A 22163-nucleotide genomic window follows, 5' to 3' on the forward strand; every position below is an offset into this window, starting at 1 on the left:
CCGAGTTAATTATGTCTGAATGGCTTTAATCGCTTTAACCCTGAAGGCCTAGATAGAGCAGGCCTGAGAGCAGAACAGAGAGAAAGAAATTAAAAATATATGTTTGAGTTATATGGATTATACGTCATGGTTGCAAGTGATGATGCAGAAAACTGACTTATGTTTAAGTCAGTAAGTTGATTTATGATTGCAGATAGGTTACTTACCAAAACTAAGACAAGTCCCATCATAAATCAAAGAGCCTGATGCTGTTTGTCTTTCCACTGTGCCTTTAATTAACTGATTTATTAATAATCTGTTTTACAAAATGCTTCATGAGAATCACTTTAAAACTGTACATTTATCTAAACCTTTCTGTTGTAACTTACTCATTCCTCTGAAGTGGCTGCAAATCTCTCATTTTTGCAATTCATAATATCTCTACATTGGTATGTATAACTTTAAAATGAAAAACTGCCAGAAAATGTAAAAAAGAAATAAAAAAAAATTTGAACGATTTATCATCTCTTGTCCAGCTCCCTCTGGAGGCAGAAACGTGCCTGTCCAACTTTTCTTTGAATCAGCCGCATTTTGCCTTTTCCCGTTGACCTTCTGGAAACTGACTGCATTGACACACTTCATTTATAAGACCACAAATAGAAGCTCTGATTCTTCATTTTTGTTTCCTGTTTAATTTTTGTAAATTTATTTCAGACGGGAAAACTCAGATTTCATCTTTCTTTATCTCTATTTTCAGCAGAAACATACATTTCTGTCTTTTTATGTATCGCTAAAAACAAGTCAGTCTGTTTGATTGCTGTATTGATGTCACACCTAATTTTCTAGTGTTTCAGTTGCGAGTTGGAAACCCAGTAGCATTAGATAATTGTTATGCTCAGTGTCAGTGACCAACTAACTGCTCTGTTAATTATACAAACCATTATTTCTCAACTATTTGCTTGTATTTTATGCATTCAATGACTAATTATCAGAACTTTAAGTGTCATTGCAGGTAAATAATCTAAGAAGAGGAAAACAGTTAAGTGTACAAATATGCTTGTATAATGGCAGCAATATTAGATTTTGAGTTATGACTTTGTGAGAAACCTCTGAATGTTAAAGTCTGACAGGCCACTCAGTTTCAAAGAAGCCATTTTTCTAAAACCAACACACAACCAGAGCTATGCTGTGGTCTGATGAAACTAAAATGTTAGCGTTTGACCAAACTGACCATCTTTTCAAACAGAAAGAAAATGCAGCAGCTTGCAGACCTGAGAACATCATTTAAGTGACGGTATCAAGTTAAAGGATGATTTTCTGCAGGCGGGACTAATATTTTTCACAAAAAAAGATGGCATCCATTTAAAAAAAAGTAGTGGGGAAATTGCAAAGCAACAACTCAAAATATACAACAAAAAAGTCATTAGATAGACAAAATTCCTGAGGTTGCAGCAGGATTAATCAACAAAGTGTCCTAAGGAAATTAATGTCAGTCAATATTGCAGTTTCAATACTTTACAATTCCTCCTTTTGAAATGTAAGACTAATCCAGTTGCACATTTATCAAAGTTAAATGCATTTTTGGAAAACTCTCAGATTAACTCAGAAAAACAAACATTTTGATAACTGAAATGTATCAGGTTTTTATTCAGGATGGATTTTTGTACGTAAAAACGTGTCTGTACAATTGATAAGATAAGATAAGATAAGATAGATAAATCTTTATTGTCATTGTCACAAGGACAACGAAATTCAAAGGGTGCCATCAGTCGGTGCACATGCCCAAAAACAAAAAATAACTGTCTCACAATTGCACTTTTTTTCACAACCTGTAGGTCGCAGTTGACCTCAGTTTAACAAAAGCAACAGAATGTGAAGAACATTAATTCCCTTCATCACACATTTAATCAAAAGCTACATTTTGTTCAGCAATGTTATATCCATATCAATATTTATCAATATCTCATTTAAAAAAATACTAATCAGCTTTAGTTTGGCACTTTCCCTCGGAATATAAAATGTCCCTTTTTGACCCTTTACACATTTTAACACAGTATGTCTATATGTGTCCATGTTTAACATAAAAACACTGAAATAATGACACTCCACATAATGGACAAAAACACGACATCAACGTAGTAAAAAGAAATGTTTTTCTGGTCAGAAGGAAATAAATCTGCTGTGCAGCCAGCAGAGGGCAGAGATGTTTCCTCTCTGATGTAGCTGTTCAAATCTATGCTGAGTAACTTTTATACTGAACACGTTGTTATTACGGTCACTGCAATGGTCCTTAATCTGTTTCATAATAAAAATGAACGCATTTTCCCTTTCAGCAATAAATGGCACATATTAGGCATCAAACAACAAACGTACAACAAATTTGTTTAAGTAAAACGTATGACTGACCTACGCAGAAAAACAATGAATGACCAACGCAGAATATCTGTGCAAAAAAGAAAGAAAAGAGTTACTTCAAGCATCAGATGACTGAGTAAACACATAAAAAGGTTGTTGGAATGAAGTGAAACTTGCAAAGAGTAAAGGAGAGAAACAGACGTTCACTTTTTTAGTAGATCTTCCTTCTCCCTCTTAATCTAAAATCCCTTTTTCTTGATCTGACAGGGAGTCTCTACTTGTATACATGCATCTTTGCTTGTTTAAGAATTTGTTTGAAATGCAAAAACAAGATGCTATCAGCAGGATTGTCATTCCACATTATTCCTGATTTATGGAGGTTGACATTGAATTTGTGACAAAAGACCTGCTGGACCAAAACTCTACATTTTCTCTAGTTGTATTTATTTACCATAGTAATGGGCATCTGATATGCTGACTGCATAAGCATAATTTTTAATGTCATTATCCCAGAGTGTAGAAGAACATTACGCTACCAGATTATGAGATTATTCATGGATGGCAGGTTTTAAGCCAAATGCCATCTGTGAAAAGGTTGTTTTTACCCTAGAAGAGGACAGCAAGTTATTTATCTACATGCAAGGCTTTAATTATTTATAATTAGTTATGCATGCTTTCCATCCCTCAACTGTGACATCATATATCTAAATGCCGCTAAACTAAGTAGTGAAACATGATCATATTTGTGTAAAGGCTCTAACAGGTTGAGTGTGTGGATAAAATACAAGCCCTGTATTATACACAGATCTTTTAGAGCTGCATGAGACGGTACACTTTGGTCTGGAATTAGCTGGTTGCTCCTGAGATTTCAGATCGGCACAGCTTGACAGTGTGACTGTGAGGATTTGTAATTTTATGCCTGTGTGGGACACTTAGGACTATCTGTATAAAGAACTCTGGTTTAAGGTGAAACTGTAAAATGATCACAAAATTTACTGAAAATAAAGTTCTTTTAGTTTCTAGTCAAGAAATGATACTCGGGGGCGTGCTGTGGTGGCGCAGGGGGTTAGCACGCCCCACGTTTGGAGGCCTTAGTCCTCGACGCGGGCGACTCCCGGTCCCGACGACCTTTGCAACATGTCTTCCCCCCTCTCCTCACCCTCCTTTCTGTCTGCCTACTGTAGAAAAAATACGAGCCACTAGCGCTGCAAAAACTCTTCGGAGAAAATAAAAAGAAATGATACTCGACCACCATGGTGGAAAGCTTTAAAGAGAAATCACCATCCTCGTTTTGCACTCTTTAAGATGAGGCTTTGCTCTTTGCTCTCTCAGAGGCAAGATTTCGACAATGCATGTAGATGAAGACGGGATGTATGAAGGCTAACACGCTGAGCAGCGTCAGGCCGACGTTCACCTGCACACACATGAAGAGGGGAGGCCATGAGAGGAGGGTTCATAGCTGAATTAGCATACAGCTGGTACAGATAAAAACTGTGCTCACGTATAAAGGATCTCCACCCAGAGGTCCTTTCACCAGAGCAAAGCAGGGATACTGCAGCAGAGAAAACACTGCAGACAGAGCCATGACCAGACCGTACAGCTTCCCAAAGTGGCAAGATGGAAACCTACAAAGATGCAACAAATTAGCCGTAAACATACATGATCAATTAAACTCAACAAAACCAGCACCAAATAAAGATCCTTCAAGGAGAAATCTAACTGGGCTCTGAGGCCAAAAGCTTTATCAGCAGGAGGGATTCCTGTAAACTAACGCGTTAATGCAATCACCTGGACTTCCTTAGATAAACTTTAAACAATCTGGATTAGATCATCAACTGACTACAAGTGCCTTTCAGATTGAACTGTGCTGTTTGTTACTTAATCTAAACATGATAAGATGGTTAGGACAGAATCAGTTTCAGGTAAGAACTGAAACTGTCTTGTAAAATGCTTTGAGATTACATTTGTTTTGAATTTCTGCCGTTTAAATGAACTGAACAAAAATTGGACTTGGATACCAATAAACAGCTCGGCTGTCAGAATAAAAATAACATTTAAACTTTAAGATATTGAACATATTTTTCATTAAATCCTCATTGCTGTAGTAAAAATGTTTTTATAGGTTTGATGTAATGTTTCAATTATATGTGGAAAATCATAATTTTTACCAGATTAAAGGCTTGAAAACACGAGCCTGTTAATGCCCATATAATGTGTTTCATTTATGAGTAACTGAAGTAAATAAACTTTTAAATGTCATTCTAATTTATTGAATATGAATGTAGAGGTACACTAAATATACACATTTTACATAGTGTATTATTCTCTTGGCATTAAAAACAGGATTAAATAAACACAAAATATTTCAGTTTCTTAATGTCACTGAATACAAAAAGCCAATCACAAACTATAAAATGTTTGTGGTTTCACTGTCAAACCATATTTATGCAAAAGGACTTAAAATTAAGTCTAGCACCATGACAATTTCTGCAAATGCATCCATACTCACGCCACGCTGATGAAGGCTGCGTTGCCGCCGTAGAGGAAGGAGCGGTTCAGCACCTGCAGGATGAAGGTGAGGTACTGAAGTGGGAGGTAAGGGGTGGAGGCACACAGAGAGAACAAGACGCACTGCAGCGCCGTCAGGAATAAAGAAAGCACGGACGCCCGCAGATCAGCTTCCTGCTCCGTCTCTCCTGTAAACATACAAATATAGATCCTCTTGTGAAGTTTAGTGACTCCATTTTGTTATTTCTGGCCTCCTGCTGTGCCAGCATAAATAGGCATACAGTGCAGTGAAGAGAGAAGTTTTAATGCAATATTAACAATCTCTTAGATTATGTGAATAGACTGCATTTTATATCCAATGACTAAGAGACTAGCAGAAATATTATGACCAAAATAATTACAAGACTTTATTTTTAAACCACAAACAAGTAAAACTAATATTTTTATTTGTCTGCAGACATTTTGTTTTAGTTGTTTCTCTTATCAGATGAAATCCTAAAATTTGTGTAAATTAAATAGTTTTAAAATCAACTAAAATGACTTCATACATCATGAATAAACACCCATGTAATTTTATAAATTATTCAGAAAACCTCAAGTTGTTGATTGGACAAATAAATAGTCCTCTTTACTTTTTGGAAAATGTTGCTGACATTTTTCATTTTCATTAGATAAATTTGTTAAACTCCGTCTCACCTGCAGCTCGCGGTTTGCCTTTATGTCGGTCCATGATGAGGCCGTTCCAGGGAGCGCACAGCACTCCACACAGCTGGGTGATGGCAAAGGCGTTGGTGTACTGGCTCACTGCCAGATACATGAGGAGAAACAACATGGTTAAATGTGCATGTTTAACGCACCAGCCGTCTGACGTAGCAAGTACCTAAAATGCTTTGGAAAAAGTAGCATCAATTTTGGCAGTGATGTAAATGTTGGACTTTGTTGACTTTTATTCTTCTATTTCAATGTTATTAGCAAACCACTGTGACTTGGTTTTCCGTGATGCTGAAAAGGTTGGGGACCGCTGCTCTAGGAGATAATCCTGGTATTTAGTAGAGACTCTTTGGCATCCTAAAGTATTTCTGATCTTGTACATTTTGATAACGGCATACCTGTTCACTGAGGTGTTCTCAAATATCAGCACTACTAAAAGCACTACTTAGTGCTAAGTAGTGTGTGAAGGAAAAATTTAGTAACAATGTTTAAATAAATTTGAATGTACACTTTATGATGTTTCTATTAAAGGTTCGCACTCAGTTGCAGCTCAACAGGACATATGCTCTTCTGACCCTCCTCAAAGAAGTGAAGAACAGGGTGTTCAGCGGTTAGAGATGTGAGACCTGGCTATGGTGATAAGCCTAGTTTGTAGAAGTTCAGTTACTAGTATCTGTTTAGCCATCAGCAGAGAGGCCTTTTTGGAGAAACGCCTAAAGTTGAGCTGTGAATGTGTATGCAACCCTGCTCGACTGAAACTTACAGATAAGTAACGTATAGATTTTTACCTGACACTTGAGCCAGGGGGTGTGACTAAGTAATGTGTGATGTATTCTATGTAAATGAGGGGACGTTCAGCCCCAAGTCAGAACTCATCCGATTCTCACTGAGATGTGAGCTTTGTATGTTTTCTCCATTGGCAAATGTTAATTAAAGCTGTGTTTGTTCTCTTTTGTAGCTGAAGGTTGGTCTCGAATTTTGTGCAACTTAACAAGTGCTTTTATGCACTACTTAGAGTAGTAAAAATCAGACTACAGTTATTTTTTTTATAATTTCCTACGTCCTTCAGTTTCTGTTGGATTCAAATCTATTATCTCCTTCAAGGAACCTGCTGCACAGGTTTTCAATTTAATGTGTTAAAGTCCAGAAAATGCAAGTTGTCCGCAGAAGTGCATCTTTAAAGCAAATGATTGATGCACAGTTTCCTTAGGAAGACCCATTACAAACAAAAGAAGACAATATAAATCTATATTTGGAACTGAAAATGCATTTACATGCATCTCAGACCTATAGGCAGTAATACAGTGTGAACTAAAGCTGAGGAAATTTGAAAAACACAACTTCTGTATGTATCACAGTCCAATCTGACAGTGAGATGTTTACCCAGTGAGGGCTGTCCTCCAGTCAGCCGCTGCAGCATGGGGTTGAGCGTGCCGATGAACAGGTAGTGCCTGAGCTGCATCACCGACAGCCAGAGCAGGTGCCACAAAAAGAACCTGGACAGCAAACACTCTCGGAAAGTCTTCTCTGAAAGGGCAAAAAGAGACACAAAGTTATTAAATGCAGTAAAACAACAAAAAGAAATAAATCTACGCCAGATAAAAGAGATATGTAAATAATAGTCTTCGTGTTTTTTGTCAAATACTGGACCTTGTTTGACAGGAGCATTGTTTGTGAGAGGCGTTTCTTCAGCTGCTGGAAGAGCCTCACCATTTGCTGCCACCTCTGCGCTCGCAGTCACCGATTTACCACAAGAGACTCTGCAGTGGATGTGGGAGTGATTAGAGAAAAAGACTCAAGTTTTCATGAATTCTTTGAAATAACTGACTGAGAGAAATAGATATTGTCTGACATTATATGATCAACATTCTATCTCAAACATATTTTTCTTGTTCTAAAAAACTTTGTGGCTTTTAAACTATTAACTAAATTGCTCTGATTACATTAAACCAGATTTCCACCATACACAGCGTGATCTGGGGTTTTACTTCTTAAAGTAAGCAAGCTGAAATGTCATATATTAGATGAAGCAAATTTCCTGCTGAGGTTTATTATATTGTTTTATTATGGAGTCTAGAAGTGGGAACATGGTTATCAGCATCTTTGTTTTTCACCAGCTGCAGATTATTTTGTCTACATTTCATCGACTCAGTGACATGTGTCAGCTGTATTATTTTAGTCTGTTTCTTTCTTTGTTGGGCTACCATCATTTGAGCAATAACTGCTATCATTTAAAACAAGTTTTTTCTGCTGAATTTGCACCTTTCATCCATGTGCTCTTTGAAGAGAGAGACTGAGATTCTAACTCTTGAAACTAAAGACTATTTCCTATTCCTATTTTTGGATCCGTCCGTTTCTGACAAGTAGAAAAAAGAAGTACACCTCAAATCAAAAAACAAACTAGCTTAGGATTAATTATCAAATGACAAATATATAAAAACAAATGATTTTTTATTCTTAGCTGTTTTAGAAGATGCAGTGCCATGTCACAAGAAATGTGGTATTTTGTCACATTATAAGCAGAAATATCAAGATGTAAAAAAATGTAATAGACCAACACAAGATGCAGTAAAAATATGAACTTGAAGAAAAATGTTGGATTGTTTTTGACATTTTTTACAGATAAAATGTAATTACACCCCTTCACTCTGTTACCTCTAAATAAAACTATGCAGTGCAGTGGTTTTCAATCCTGTTCCCGAAGAATCTTGAATGTTTTAGATATCTCCCTACCTTCACTCAACTGACTTCAATAAAAAGCATTTAAACAAACTTCTGCAGGACTTGGTGGAGTAAACTTAAATCCAGATTTAAATCCCATTGAAAATCTGCAACCAAACCTCACATACGCCCTCAATACGATGTGGCCAAACTTAGGCGTTTTTGCAAATAATAGGAACAAAAATTACTATCTACATGTGCATAAATAGTAGAAACCTACAACAAAAGACTTTTACAGTAAGTAAACTTGATAAAGTTCAAGGGGTATAAAAATATTTACAAAGTACTATATTTGCATGTTGCTGACTCCCATTTTGATGTTTCTTTTATAGTATTTTTAAAGATGGTTACAGTGTCTTTGCAGCCTACTCATACCCATATGTGTAGCGATCCGGCAGCGGGTAAGGAATAAGGTTTCTGGGGAGCAGGAAGAACGTCCTGAGGATGTGGATGACGCTGCAGGCCGACAGAAAGAGGAAGGCGGCACGAAGAGAGACACCAATCTCATGCAACAGCTGCAGAGAAAAAAAAGATGTGACGGAGATTATTAGTGGCACATACGCATATTTGTATGTGCAAATTTAAAAACGCTATTTGATGAATCTCACCTTGACGATGAGGAAGAGCGCTGAGGAAGAATCAAATGCCCCGTTGTAGAGAGTGATAATGGTGGAACGGCGGGAGCCAAACAGGTTTCCAACCTTCAAGGGACATAAAGCAGATTATTGTTGCATTACAGTGTGAATCTCTGTGAAGCAAGTAGAATTTCACCAGGTTATTCTTTCCTAAGAAGATTTGTGTTCCTGCTGCACAACATCATGAATTGGATGAAAGATGTGAAGCAGCTTGAAAAAACAGGAACTTCCTTTTTCTTTCTACTACGGAAGCGCTGCAGTCTTTAATAATATTTGTCTCATAACGTCTTTCGCAACACTCTTGCAGCGTTTCCTCAGAAAGTGGGTCATAGATGAATTAAAAAACAGTTCCTTATTAAGTCACTGTTTTTGTCCAGATGTCTACAACCTGAAGCCATAAGCAGCTCTTCAGTCCCTTTGACAACAAAAAACCTAATGATGTTTAGGTCCCAAGTGCAAGTATTATCCTGCTGTTTTAATTGCTGCAATATTTGCAAATAAATAACTCTTTATGTTCTGAAATGCAGATTTCCTCCTCAAAATAAAACAGAAATAAATCATTTTAGATAAAGAACTGCAGATTGGAGTTTTGATCCAAGTAGGAATCACATGATTTACCCAATTTATCTTAGTTTCTAACCTCCATGTTATTTATATTAGCCTTTAAAAAACAGTTTCAAAAGACATTGTGATGTTGATGCCTTTCGGTCAACACTTTTGATGAATGGAAAAATCTTTTGATTTTTCAGTATTTCATCAACAATTAGAGCCGATCGAAAACAGATCAAATTGATCAACTTTTCTCCCACTTGGAGCTTCTCTAATTTTCAATACAATCATTTTAAATTTCAAAAAGGTGAAACACCTTTAGTCATTTCGATCAGTTTCCACCAAAAAAAGGGCAAAGCGACTCATTCTTATTGCGGGGGTCAGAAAATTGATATACAATTCCAATCATTACACAGTGAAAAAAGAAAAACACAACAAAACATTTAATTTCTCCCTAAAGATGAGTAATAGTTTTATGTCCAAACCCTATGACAACAACACGAGCTTAGTATTTTTACAGAGCAGCAAATCAAGATGATCAAATCAGCCGCTCGTGTTGTGGCATGAACATTACCTGCATGTTTGTCATGAGAAGCAAGATGCCTCCAACAGCCAGAAAAGAAAGAGCCGGAAAGAGCAGGTAGGCCAGAGCTGATGGAGGATAATTAGACTGATATCACAAGCCTTTCTAATTTGCAGGTAATAATTTGATAGAAAACTGTTTCCTTGTTTTTTTACCTGAGGAGGAGAAAGCCACCATCAAGGTGCCCATGGTGTAAAGGAATCTAAAAGTGAGACAGAAAAATGTTGTTTTTGAATTAGAAGATGCAACTTACACCATGATGAGAAACAACCTGGATTTAAAATAAAATACATTTTAAGCTTGGAAAACAGGAAAGCTGTGGAATTCAAAGCAAAGCAACTTTAATTTCCTATTCTTGGCTTGCACTAAGCACACTTGATCCTCATCGCCATTTGACCCTTTTATATTTACATTCCTTTGGTCTTTATTTTTTCTCCACCCTTTTTCATTGGAAACATGTGTTGACTTAGTGTCAGGCCACACCAACGGATGTGGACATAAAACAGCAGCTTTGTGATGATTTATTAGAAATGATAAATTAGAGGTTTAGAAAAGGTATGCTGAAAATATAAAACTTAAAATAATCACACCATCTTGACTTTCTCCCAACCCAAACAGAGCAGGAATTATAGCTGAAATATATACAGTATATATATTTAGATTTCCTTTGTCCAGGGTTTCTCTTTCAATGATCTGAGCTCTTTTGGATGAAGTTTGATAACCAGAAATCGTATTTATTATATTTATTATGAGTTTATTTAAACAAGACAGTAATGATGTAGAGTGAAACCTGAATCCTGACATCTGTCAATGAAGTGAGGAAAGCTGCAGGTGGAACTTTGTTACACAGTAATCACACTGGCATTGGCATTTTTTTTAAGGAAATCAAAGGGCATTCTCTGGCATTGTTTACATTCACCGATGTCTTGGTCACAAACCTGCTTGATTAAATCATTTTGTGCATGATGGTTTTTGTGTGTTCAAATCAACAGATTCTCTGTAATTTATCGTCTAAACTGAGTGTTAAGGCGCTGCTCATCTTTGGCTCCTTCATATTTTTACTCACATTCCATAGAGTCGAGTCACTGTGGTACCAAATCGATCAAACAGGAAACCATTGGGCAGCGTCAGAAAGTTATTCATAAAAGAGGCGATGGTGAAAATGAGCGAGAACTGTTCATCCTGTGCACTGCAGTCTGTAGCCAAAACAGAGAGAGATGTTAAAAATATTAAAATATATATCAACAATTAGTGCTCACAATCAAACTTTCAATCCACAGCAGATAAAACTCACCCAGAGTTTGCGTGCCGTTGACGCCTGTGCCGTTAACACACAGAAAGCTGAAGTAACGGTCTTCTTTGAGGACAAAAACAAGGGCAGCCCACCCAAACACAGCTCCAGCGAAACAGAGACACTCCAGCAGGCCTGTGGCAAAGGTGAGGCAGCGTCGCACCGAAAACTTGCTCTGCGGCTCCGGCATGGTCACTCACATAAAAACACTCGGCAGCAGAAAAACTCACAAGCACATGTTCACCGGTCTTTGTGTCAACATGCACTTCCTCCCACGTGGTTTCAGTCTCAGCACTCTGAACCTACAAGCCAAAAAAAAAATAATCACAAGAGAAGGCAACGTTTTCATCCAGTTAGTTTCATCAGAGAGATTAAAGGTTACATTCATTTCTCGTTTTGTCAGAAGCAAAAACTATCCTGTACTGATGTTTGAACGGAAGATTATGGTTATCATCACAGCTGGAAGAGAAAATATCTGTTATAAATATAGGCAATAGGCAACCTCCAGTCAGTTTCTTGTGCTAAAATGGACGTCAAGGAAAAATTCAAAAACAGCCAATTATTAAAAAAAAGCCCAAAGAAATGTTGAAAAACACACTATTTTCTAAAAGTAAGGCAACATCCTTTAAAAAGAAGCACACCTTTCTCTGTTGTTTGCAGCAACTGAAATCAGAATCTCCCTGACGGATCTCGACTGCCACCACTCTGGCTACTGTCGCTTCTTTTATGCAGGTCAGTTCCTCTTCCTCTTCTTACTCTGCATGTACCTCCCTCTGGTCCGTCCCAAATGTTTTTTTTCCTCCCTTTTCCAGCGGCTCACAGCTCTGCAGCAGAGGAAGCCCTCATCATCCTCAGGCTGCTAACTACTGTGATAATAAACACTCCTCCATTCCTGGCTGGCCACACCGCAGAGCCACAGAAGCTATGAGGCTGCAGACGGGGATGCTGCCATGGAAACTGTTTGTGCAGGTTTAGCCAAGAGGCTATGCAGCTCACGTCACTTCAGGAAAATAAGGACTGCTGGAGACTGACCCACAGTAAACATGAACGTGTGAATACCAATTCTTGTCTTTTACTCTCCTATGAAATACGCTGCAGCTTTACACGCACGTTCTTTATCAAGCAAGAACCGGAGATGCTTCAAGTATTTAAATTTCTATTTGCATTTGCAAATACTAACTCTAAGCCCAAACTATGGCCTTTGTGTCAGAGTAATGTTCCAGCTTTAGAGAGCAGGAAAGAATTAAATCATGTAAGAACGTATAAACGTGAAATTTGAGAAGTTTGATCCTCTGGAAAAGGAGAAGCCAATGCTAAATAAAGCTATCATGAAAACCGGCTGTAAGTTCAGACCGGGCCACAGTGCTGAATAATGCAAGGATATGTTCTCAAAGGTATAAGTCTGCCTCAACGACATCTGATTCAAGAGGTAGAAATTCTGCAAGATTAACACATTTGGTTATCAGTAATGAGAAGGTTTTAGTCTGCAATCAACAAATAAAACAAGATAAGAAATGGAGAAAAGTTTAAAAAAAGGAATAAAAACATTTGAGACAACATGATTTCCAGAATATTGTCCATTCTGATCATTTTTCTCAGAAATGAATCAATTCTGAACTGCAATAAAAGGAAATTTAAATTACTGACACCACAATCCTTCAATCCTTCGTACATTAAAATTGACCCAACATACATTAGACAAGGCAAGAGAAAAAGGCAGCTAATAAAAGTCAGCAGTAAAGCTTCAGCTGTTACGTGAAGCTAAACGAAACACCAGGTTGATGACAGCACCACATATTAAAATGCCTTAATCAATGAAATCTTTACCAGTTTGTATAAATCAGTTTATTTCCAATAAAATCTGAAAATCTTAATTTAAAATATGCCCTGCACTTTAAAACTCTTTCGCTTTTCCTAATGTAACAAACACATTTCTGTGATGATAGTGAAACAGAAAGAAAAAATTTCTATATTCATTAACAATATAAATTGCTTGAGCTAATATTGCTTTTACAAATCAATCACGAGAACAAAATTAGTTTTTTTGGTTTCCATTCCACTCATTGTGAGACTACCAGCCCCACTTGGCTGGACCTAGGTCAGTCAATGTAAAGGTCCTGAATATTTATGCAATCACTTATTTGTTTTCTAAAAACAATACAAATGATAACACATCCAAGGTCGTGAAAAGTTTTGACGGGCTCTATATTTTGTAAAGATGTTGTCTGCTCGATGTGAAAACAGGACTAAGAAGAGGTGCATGCTTTCCAGATTTTTATTTGCAAGAAGAATTTAAAAACGATATAATTTACACATATGCACCACTTAGTGTTAGTCTGTACTATAATTATTTTTGCTGTATTTTGAAAAATATGTGTAAAAGCTTAATAAGTGCAAATACTTTAAAATATGATCATAAATGTCCAGGTGCAAATTTGATGATTCCCTAAACTGGAGGTCAGAAAACAAATAAATCTGCTGTTGACTAAGCAGAAACACAATGATCTTTCTGGGTATTGTGAAAGACTCACAAAAGCAGAAGAAATTAGATCATACCAGAGCTACCAGCATGTGATTCAATATTACAAAACTTTCACTCTGTGGCATAACTGATAAAAATATAAATATTTTAAATGTAGCACATGAAATCTTAGAGAAAAATGCATTTTCTCATCAGTTTGCACATTTGAAGGTGGACTCATTAGACAAAAGCGAGGACGTAATCACAGAAATACGGCTTTGTAAAACCTGTGCCACAGAAACACATTCATGCATAAAAACCCCAGGCCGGGACTCGAACACAGGACATTCTCACTGCAAAGCCAAATTTAGTACATTATTTTAATTCTTCAGCATCTTTGGGTTGAAATGCGTCTACAATACCAACATTAATTCACATTTAAGGAGTTAAATCTGAACTGCTTCAGCAAGCAAAACATGATTTACATTGTAATCCAGGTTTCAATAATTTGCTGCTGTGTTTGTGGATCAGCAGGATTTTGGAGGCTGGAGAACATTTAGAAGTCAATCATGATTGTAAATCATACTATCATACCATAGTGTTTGCATAAGTGACCAGAATGATCTCCTCATCACAAGACACAAGCTTCTGGCACGCAAACCTTCTCACTTCCTAAAACCAAAGTTTGACCCAGGCATCACAACCATGCATGCCTATATGTGGGTGTCAACGTAAGAAGACAAAGCCATCTTAAGTCATAAAACACATGACAGTACTCTTAATGACAATTCAGTCACTATAGTTCAAACAAAAATACTACTATTGGTTTTTATTATCAATGAACAAACCCTCAATATTTGTAACTGCAACTCCTAGAGATTTCTCAGTTTCACTAAGAAAAGAAGGTTGTGTTCAAGTAATATAAATGCAACCCAAGACAAAATTAAAGTTTAAAACATTTTGTACAATCATTTAATAATAATAATTTTGTAAATCTCAACATTATTCCCCCCCTTAAGATAGCTAAAATTACATGTGAGATGCACATGATGTTCCTCTTTGTTCCTCAATAGATTGAAGCAGGTTTGTCAGGTTTAAATTTAAGACATTAAGTTTAGTGTGTTGCTGACTGCTGAAGTGAATGTGATCATGTTAATATGAAATATGAAATATGAAAGAAAACAGTAGCAGCTAACGGGTTTGGTAAATGAGTTAGAAAGGTCTCAAAATAGGTCAAAATCAGCAAATCCACTGCTTCAAAAACTATGTACAAATGGAGAAGGTTCAAAACAACAGCCATTGTGCTTAGGCATGTCCATCTGAGCTATCTGACCCTGAAAGCAGAAAACAAGTTGCCACAAGAAGTTTCCAAGATCCCTAAAACATCAGTAGGTTTGTACCTGTTGCACAAAATTAGCTTCCATCTAAAATACGAGGGGTAAACATTTACTCTCTAAGAACGATGCCTGCCAGAAAGAGCAAAGACAAAGACCAGGACTTCAGGCATAATGTTCTTCAAACTGAATCATTTGGACTCCAGAAGAGAAAAACTGTTTGGCATAAAGCAAATGCAGCGTTCCAAGAGAAGAACCTCATACTAACAGTAAAACAAGAATGGACTATAGTATTTGTAATGTTAGCAGAAAACAGAACTGAGCCTTCAAATCCTTCTTCAGCTACTGAACTTAGAAACATTTATTTACATTAAACCACTGTCTGCCTTTCTGATGAACATACTCAGAAAATTCCCAAAGTGCAGACAGGATTTTAAAAAAGAAACGCACAGTGGCAAACATTGGAAAAATCTTGTTCGTCAAGAAAACTTTGCAAGCTGATCATGTACAGTATATTAAAGTTTTTCCGACTTCTTTGTGCAATTCTTCCAAGTCCAAGAGAAACAAGTTGAAATTGGATCTGGTGAAGATAATATAATTGATCTGAAAGGTTCTCCCTGTGCATGCGTGGGTTCTCTCCGGGTACTCCGGCTTCCTCCCACAGTCCAAAAACATGACTGTCAGGTCAATTGGTTTCTCTAAATTCTCCCTAGGTGTGAGAGTGTGTGTGCATGGTTGTTTGTCCTGTATGTCTCTGTGTTGCCCTGCGACAGACTGGCGACCTGTCCGGGGTGTACCCCGCCTCTCGCCCGGAACGTAGCTGGAGATAGGCACCAGCAACCCTCCCGACCCCATTAGGGACAAGGGTGAACAGAAAATGGATGGATGGATGGATGAAAGGTCAGCTAACGTCAACAGAGGCAACAGTGATATCTGTGACCGTGAATTTAACGCTCAGTACATACTGTTGTTTAATATTAGTTTGATTTCAAGGAAAGTGTGAAAGCATGCTGAATATTTTATTAGATCCTTCTGTGATCACATATAGTATCTTTTTATTGTAATCTACAAAGACAGTCAGATAAATTACACAGATTCCAGTTTTTTAAGTACATTTTAAAAAGTAACTATTGTCCTTTCTCACTTCAAACAAAAATAAAACAGGTCTACTTGGCATTCTGATAGATAAGAATAACGCCACTTACCAATAAACTTTATACTCCTGACATCAGATTGTTTCCCATAAAATTATTTCACATTTATAATGGAAATGCATTTGTGAATTGAGCAGCAGAATTGAGTATATGTGTGGTGTCCAATAAAAATTACCCACATTCTCTCTGCAAAGCCAAACACTTAATTTGGTACTGGTTCTAGCTTGGTGTCACCTCAATCGTTTCATTTAATAATTGAGCCAACTGGACTTCCACTTTTGGTTATAAAACTTCAGGTTTAGCTTAGATAAGTCAATAGAAGCATTGTTAAATGGAGAGGATTTCTTTCTTTTTAATGTTAATTCATAGCAAAAGGATACAGTTCCACTAAATTCAAATCAATCTCATGTTCTGGAAGTCATGTTCTGGAAGCACATGGAAACATGTGCTCTGTTTGCATAACTAGCAAAGCCCCCCCTCTTTTGTGTCATCAGGAAAAATGCAACTATCAGCAACTTCTACTCCTTCAAAACATCTATATATTTTTATATATTCCCTTTTTCAGAGAGAAAAGCCAAAATAGAATAAAACCATGGGACTGTCACTCTCCATCATACCTTCTACTTCTGTTTTTTTTTTCTCTTTAAGTTTCATATGAACAGGGCCGGACTTAGGAGGGTGTGGGCCCCTGGGCTTGAGCCAAGGTGCGGGCCCTACTTAATCATCGTTATACAGTTGCGCATACATACGTATGTGTATATATATAAATACATGTTTCCCCATCAGATACGGTTCCCCCAGCGTCTCTTCACCGCTCCGCACCGCCTAGGTGGCAAAATACACGTGTGCTTGTTCAGCGATCATAACAAGCACTGGCTTGTTATGGACACCGTGAAAGCTCAAACAACGTGTTTTAGCAAAATTATCCCACTTTTTTCCCAACTGCCACACATAGTGCGTGTTTTCCCCCAATAACTGGGGGAACGGGATCTGATGGGGAAACGCAAATCGACGTGCCTTCAAGTAGAACATTTTTTTTAAAACACATGAGCACTTAGCTTCAAAGAACCCAGCATCGACTAATGGCGTGGTGAGAGCATTGCACCTTTTCAATGAGTACCGTTACTTTGTAAACAAAGATTGTAATTAGAATATGTTAACAGAAACAAAACAAAAATTCCATTTTCGTTGGATCATTGTCATGTAAACAGGGCCGTAGTCACTACCAGTGTTGTATAAAGTACTGAAATCTCAGAGTCAAGTAAAAGTACAAGTACCTCTCCAAAATATGACTTTGGTAAAAGTCGAAGTCACTGACTGAAATGTTACTTGAGTTAAAGTCTTAAAGTATCTGAAACTTCTTGTACTTAAGTATGGAAATTACTGTAAAAATGGATGTACTCAAGTAAATGTAATGAAAAGTACAAGTAAAAAGTAAAACAAAGCAAATGCAGTTTGAATGACATTTTTTATATTTTGGTAAACTTGTCAAATACACTTAAAATAATGTACACAACCAAGTGCAGGCAAAATTAAACCTGCTAATAGATATACCTGCAGGCATCATTTAGTTAAGAAAATTAGGTGCTTTACCTATAGCACAAGGTTAACTTAACCTGCTTTACAACTAACCAGCTTCTTAGTAAACCCTCCAGGACAGAAAATACAAAGTTTTTGTAAGCCTTAAGTTTTCCCTTCAAGTAAGGTCAGTGCTGAAAATGAGAAAAATAAATAGTACAGAAAATGCGGCCAACATGAAGAAAAAGATCTGTTACGATTACTCTACTTCACAAATCAGTGAATCAGTCAATGCTACAGTCAGTAGGTGGTGCACACAACTGGTCATTATGCAAAAGAAAACAAGAATTGGGAGGGAAATGCAGCTTATTGGCATCTGTAAACCTGGTTTTGAACTTGCATGCCTTTCCTATATTCGTTAAATTTAGTCTAAATTGCTATCGCTATGGCTTCTGTCCCCCTTGAACAGAGGAGTCTAGGTAGCCTGCTACAGTCAACATTAGGCCTAAGCTAAATACACCACGTATGGAACTGAAACAATGCCAAACAAAGTTCATTTATGGTTAAGATTTCACAATACAGTAGTGTCTAGTGACCAAGCTATAGTTACTGAAACAGGAGGATTATAACCATTTCATAAGAAGTTACCTCGATGTGTTTCTTCAAGTTGGACGGGGAGTTTTTGTAAGATAGAATTTCCATGTGACTGCTACTGATTGCGAGACTTGCTTTGTGTTTAATGGGAGAAGCGAAACAGGTGTATCCTAATTAAAAGTAAAGAAATCAAGAAATGGCAAAAAATGTGGAATGAAGATAAGAAAGGAAGAAGATTATATGAAGTACAAAAGTCAGTTCGAATTCGAAGCATTAATGAACGAAACAGAAGAGAAGAAATAATAATTAGTAGATTAAGAGTAGGTCATACCTACTTAAATGACATGCTTTATAAAATAGGGAGGAAAAATAATGATAAATGTGAGAGATGTGGAGAGAAAGAAAATGTAGAACACGTATTGATGAACTGTAAGTCAAATGAACTCGAAAGGGAAGAATTAAAGAGAATAGTTAGAAATATGGGGCATGAATGGAATCTTAAAGGTATATTAGGAAATGAAAGAAACATAACAGATATTCACAAATTAAGGAAAGCATTGTTTATTTATCTTAAGAATACAAAATTAAAAAGTAGAATTTAATAGATATGAAGTAATGCTTCTACACACTCATGTACAGTAGGTGGCGGTATGCACCTTAAAGTTGCTTGTGATCCGCCATAATAGAAAAGAAGAAGAAGAAGAAGTATCCTATTGGTGGTGATGAACAAGCCCAGGCAAGCAGGCTACGGACTTTGTTCGGTAGCCTGCTTGCTACTTGCTAATCAGTAGGTGGGGTCAAAACACTTTGTTTCTCTCTCTCGCTTTTTTGTAACGAGTAACTAACAGAGGTGGGGACTCGAGTCACATGACTTGGACTCGAGTCAGACTCGAATCGTTAAAATCACGACTTGAGACTTGACTTGAAAAAATGCTCAAAGACTCGGACTTGACTTTGACTTTCATGACATTGACTTGGGACTTGACTCGACTTGAAGCTGTTTACTTGAAAAGACTTGATATTTTTTACTCAAAGTCTTAAAATTTAAAACACATTATTTATAAAGTGGCGTCATTAATTAATTTCACTCATTCCGTATCAATATGCGCAGACCGTCACTATGGTTTTCCTCTCTCCTTATGTATGTATGTGTACGTAGCTGCAGCACAACCAATCAAATTAACAGGATTTGGACGTTTAAAAAAACGCGGCAAAGCTGCAGAGCTCAGGGAACGAAATACGAAATAACCGCTGGAATATGCTTCCGCGAGTAATTTCTTTTGGCTACGTAGGTTATGAACTTTCGAGTAAAAAACGAACTGCAACTTGTAAAACATGCAAGAAGAGAATATCGGATGGAGATGCCACGACGTCCAACTTTGTCCGGCATTTGAAGCTTCACAAAGATCGGTAGGTGGCGCTTTTCTTTTGCTGTAAGATAGCTGACTTTAGCTAACTTCGTGTTAGCATGTGTACTCCGGGTTAAATTGGTGATTATTTACCATAAATCCGGTCCTTCAAATGCCTCCACAAATAATGTGCACCGTGTTAGTTCAGGAAGCCGGTGGATAGTGAGCGGGGCTCCGGAACAGAAAGCAGATTCTGGACCTGAACACAGGGAACAGAGTCTCTCTGTCCCATCATGATGATGAGCCGGGTCTAGTATCATCTAAGGATGGTTGGTGTATTTGAAGACATCTACGTTGGGAAATTATATTGACAATATATTGTTTTGACAGGTCAGAGAAAAGAGGAAAAAACTGCTGTTATGGTTCTTTGTATTGTGCTGTGGAAATGTCAGCATTTGTCTTTTTTTATTGAATATCAAGTTTAACAGAACTGGGCAATAAAGTGGTCCAATTTAAAAATGTTTTTTATACTTTGTGTTCAGCTACACATGTTCTATCATTTGAGATAAATACATATTTTAAAACGAACAAATGGTCTATTATTTGAATTTTTTGTATAATTGCAAATTATAAAAAAAAATAAAATAAAAACGACTCGAAATGACTTGAAATTAAAGGTTCCTGACTTGAGACTTGACTCGACTTTTGCCAGTCTTTACTTGAGACTTGACTCGGACTTGAGGACAGAGACTCGAGACTTACTTGAGACTTGCAACACAGTGACTTGGTCACACCTCTGGTAACTAAACCACACATTGAAAATGTATCGGAGTAAAAGTACGCAATTAAGTTCGGAAATATAGTGAAGTAAAAGTGAAAGTCATCAAAAATTTTCATACTCCAGGAAAGTATGAAGTACTCCAAAATATACTTAAGTAAAGTAGTGAAGTATTTTTACTTCGTTACTATACAACACTGGTCACTACATGATATCTATCCATCTTATTTAATCTATTTTATCTAATATATCCATCCTGGGCAACGCAGGTTGCTACAATCGATAGTAGCCACACAGGCACACACACTAGAAGGAAACAAACGCACCCAGTGTAACATTTTTATTCTATTGGCTGAGAGGTTGCCAGGGAACGGTACTTTTCTGTTCAAAGCAACTGAAAATGTAAGCACCAGTATGAAAGGTTTTGAGAACAAAAGACATGAAATCCTGCTTTCAGACTGAGAATATGTGCTTCTCGAATTATGGCAGAAAATTTGAAAAAGAGTGGTCAAGTCAAAGTGCGATCTAATTAGATTCCTTATCTTTAAACCCCTCCATTGCAATGCAACTGAATAAACAGATTTTTTAAATTGGAACGGGCAAAATTTTAGTTTTTGTACGTAAAGGCAGCATACACATCCCAAAAGAAATGGAGACGTGTTCTATAAAGTACTTTTACAGTTATTTTTTCCAAGTAGATCAAAACCATTTGCTGTTTAATTTTAATTACATAACTGGGCACCCGTTGGTTTTAAACTATCACACAAGTGTAAACACAATGAAACACACTGAAGTTTGTGGTTGAGGGATGACAAAATATAGAAAATGTCAAGGGGCATCAATGCTTCACGACATACTGTTAAATGACCACACCATTGTTACTGCATCAAGATCTAGAGTGAAGCACAAAGGTCAGAGCTCTTTTTCTTGCAACTTGAATAAACCTAATTGTTGCAAATTGATCAGCTTTTTGCACGAACAGATAAAATTGCCATATCTGCATGGGAATATTGACACTTTGTCTTACCTTAATCTTTAACTCAATTCACCATCCAGCTCCTGTTTTCATCTCGTGGGAGAATGTGCTGAGCAGCAGCAACAGTGAGAAGGTTTGGAGGTTATGCACTTGGTGCTACCGCCTGTTATCTTCAGTTGAACTTTGTAATATTTTCACACAGACTGAAGGCTGGGGATTTTACCCCCACGCCTCCACCCCATCACTGATAAGCGATGCCCCAGGGCTCCGTACCGCAAAAATGACTGCAAATAAAGTGTTTTAAAATGACAGGGTTGAAAACATTTAGTTTTAAAATGAGTAGGGATTTTGACGAAGGCAATTTTAATAAACTGTTCGGTAGTACTTGCTGGCAGTCTTGCGGGCAGACAGCATTGTTCGGATGCTCACATCAGCAGGTGATGAGGTGCAATCGTGCATCAAGATCCCATAGCGTTGAATATTTGCATTCCTCCTTACGGCAGAATCACTTACGTGGCGTGTTGAGATCCCCTACAGCGACCCCTTTGTCCATGACTGTTTTGTCCCTGGAACCAGACAGGAAAAGCCCCACGCATTAGGTGGGCGAGGCGCACATGGTGTCCAAGTATCCCCAGGGTCCAAAATACCCAGAGTGGAACCAAGAGGC

General features: G+C 37.3%; 1 protein-coding gene across 6 annotated transcripts; it reads right to left on the minus strand.

Moving 5' to 3' along the window:
• Window positions 1-1596: 1596 nt before the first annotated feature.
• Window positions 1597-22154, minus strand: LOC114139173 (solute carrier family 43 member 3-like). Of its 6 annotated transcripts, none has more exons than XM_028008917.1 (14): window positions 21548-22139; window positions 11563-11634; window positions 11336-11467; window positions 11108-11237; window positions 10197-10243; window positions 10033-10109; window positions 8883-8975; window positions 8650-8789; window positions 7204-7313; window positions 6937-7080; window positions 5539-5646; window positions 4844-5030; window positions 3836-3959; window positions 1597-3748 (listed from the first exon to the last, which is right to left on the minus strand). In XM_028008917.1, exons 4-14 carry the CDS (start codon window positions 11182-11184, stop codon window positions 3635-3637), a joined length of 1221 nt encoding a protein of 406 aa, XP_027864718.1. In that variant the 5' UTR covers window positions 11185-11237; window positions 11336-11467; window positions 11563-11634; window positions 21548-22139; the 3' UTR covers window positions 1597-3634. The 6 variants fall into 6 exon arrangements, with proteins under 6 accessions (XP_027864718.1, XP_027864717.1, XP_027864715.1 ...); XM_028008916.1 differs by lacking the exon at window positions 21548-22139 and adding an exon at window positions 11974-12245; XM_028008914.1 differs by having other exon boundaries at window positions 6937-7313; window positions 11336-11634; window positions 21548-21780; window positions 21882-22154.
• Between the last annotated feature and the right edge of the window lie 9 nt (window positions 22155-22163).

This window comes from Xiphophorus couchianus, chromosome 23 (genome assembly GCF_001444195.1).
Source record: "Xiphophorus couchianus chromosome 23, X_couchianus-1.0, whole genome shotgun sequence".
Taxonomy (NCBI): Eukaryota; Metazoa; Chordata; class Actinopteri; order Cyprinodontiformes; family Poeciliidae; genus Xiphophorus; species Xiphophorus couchianus.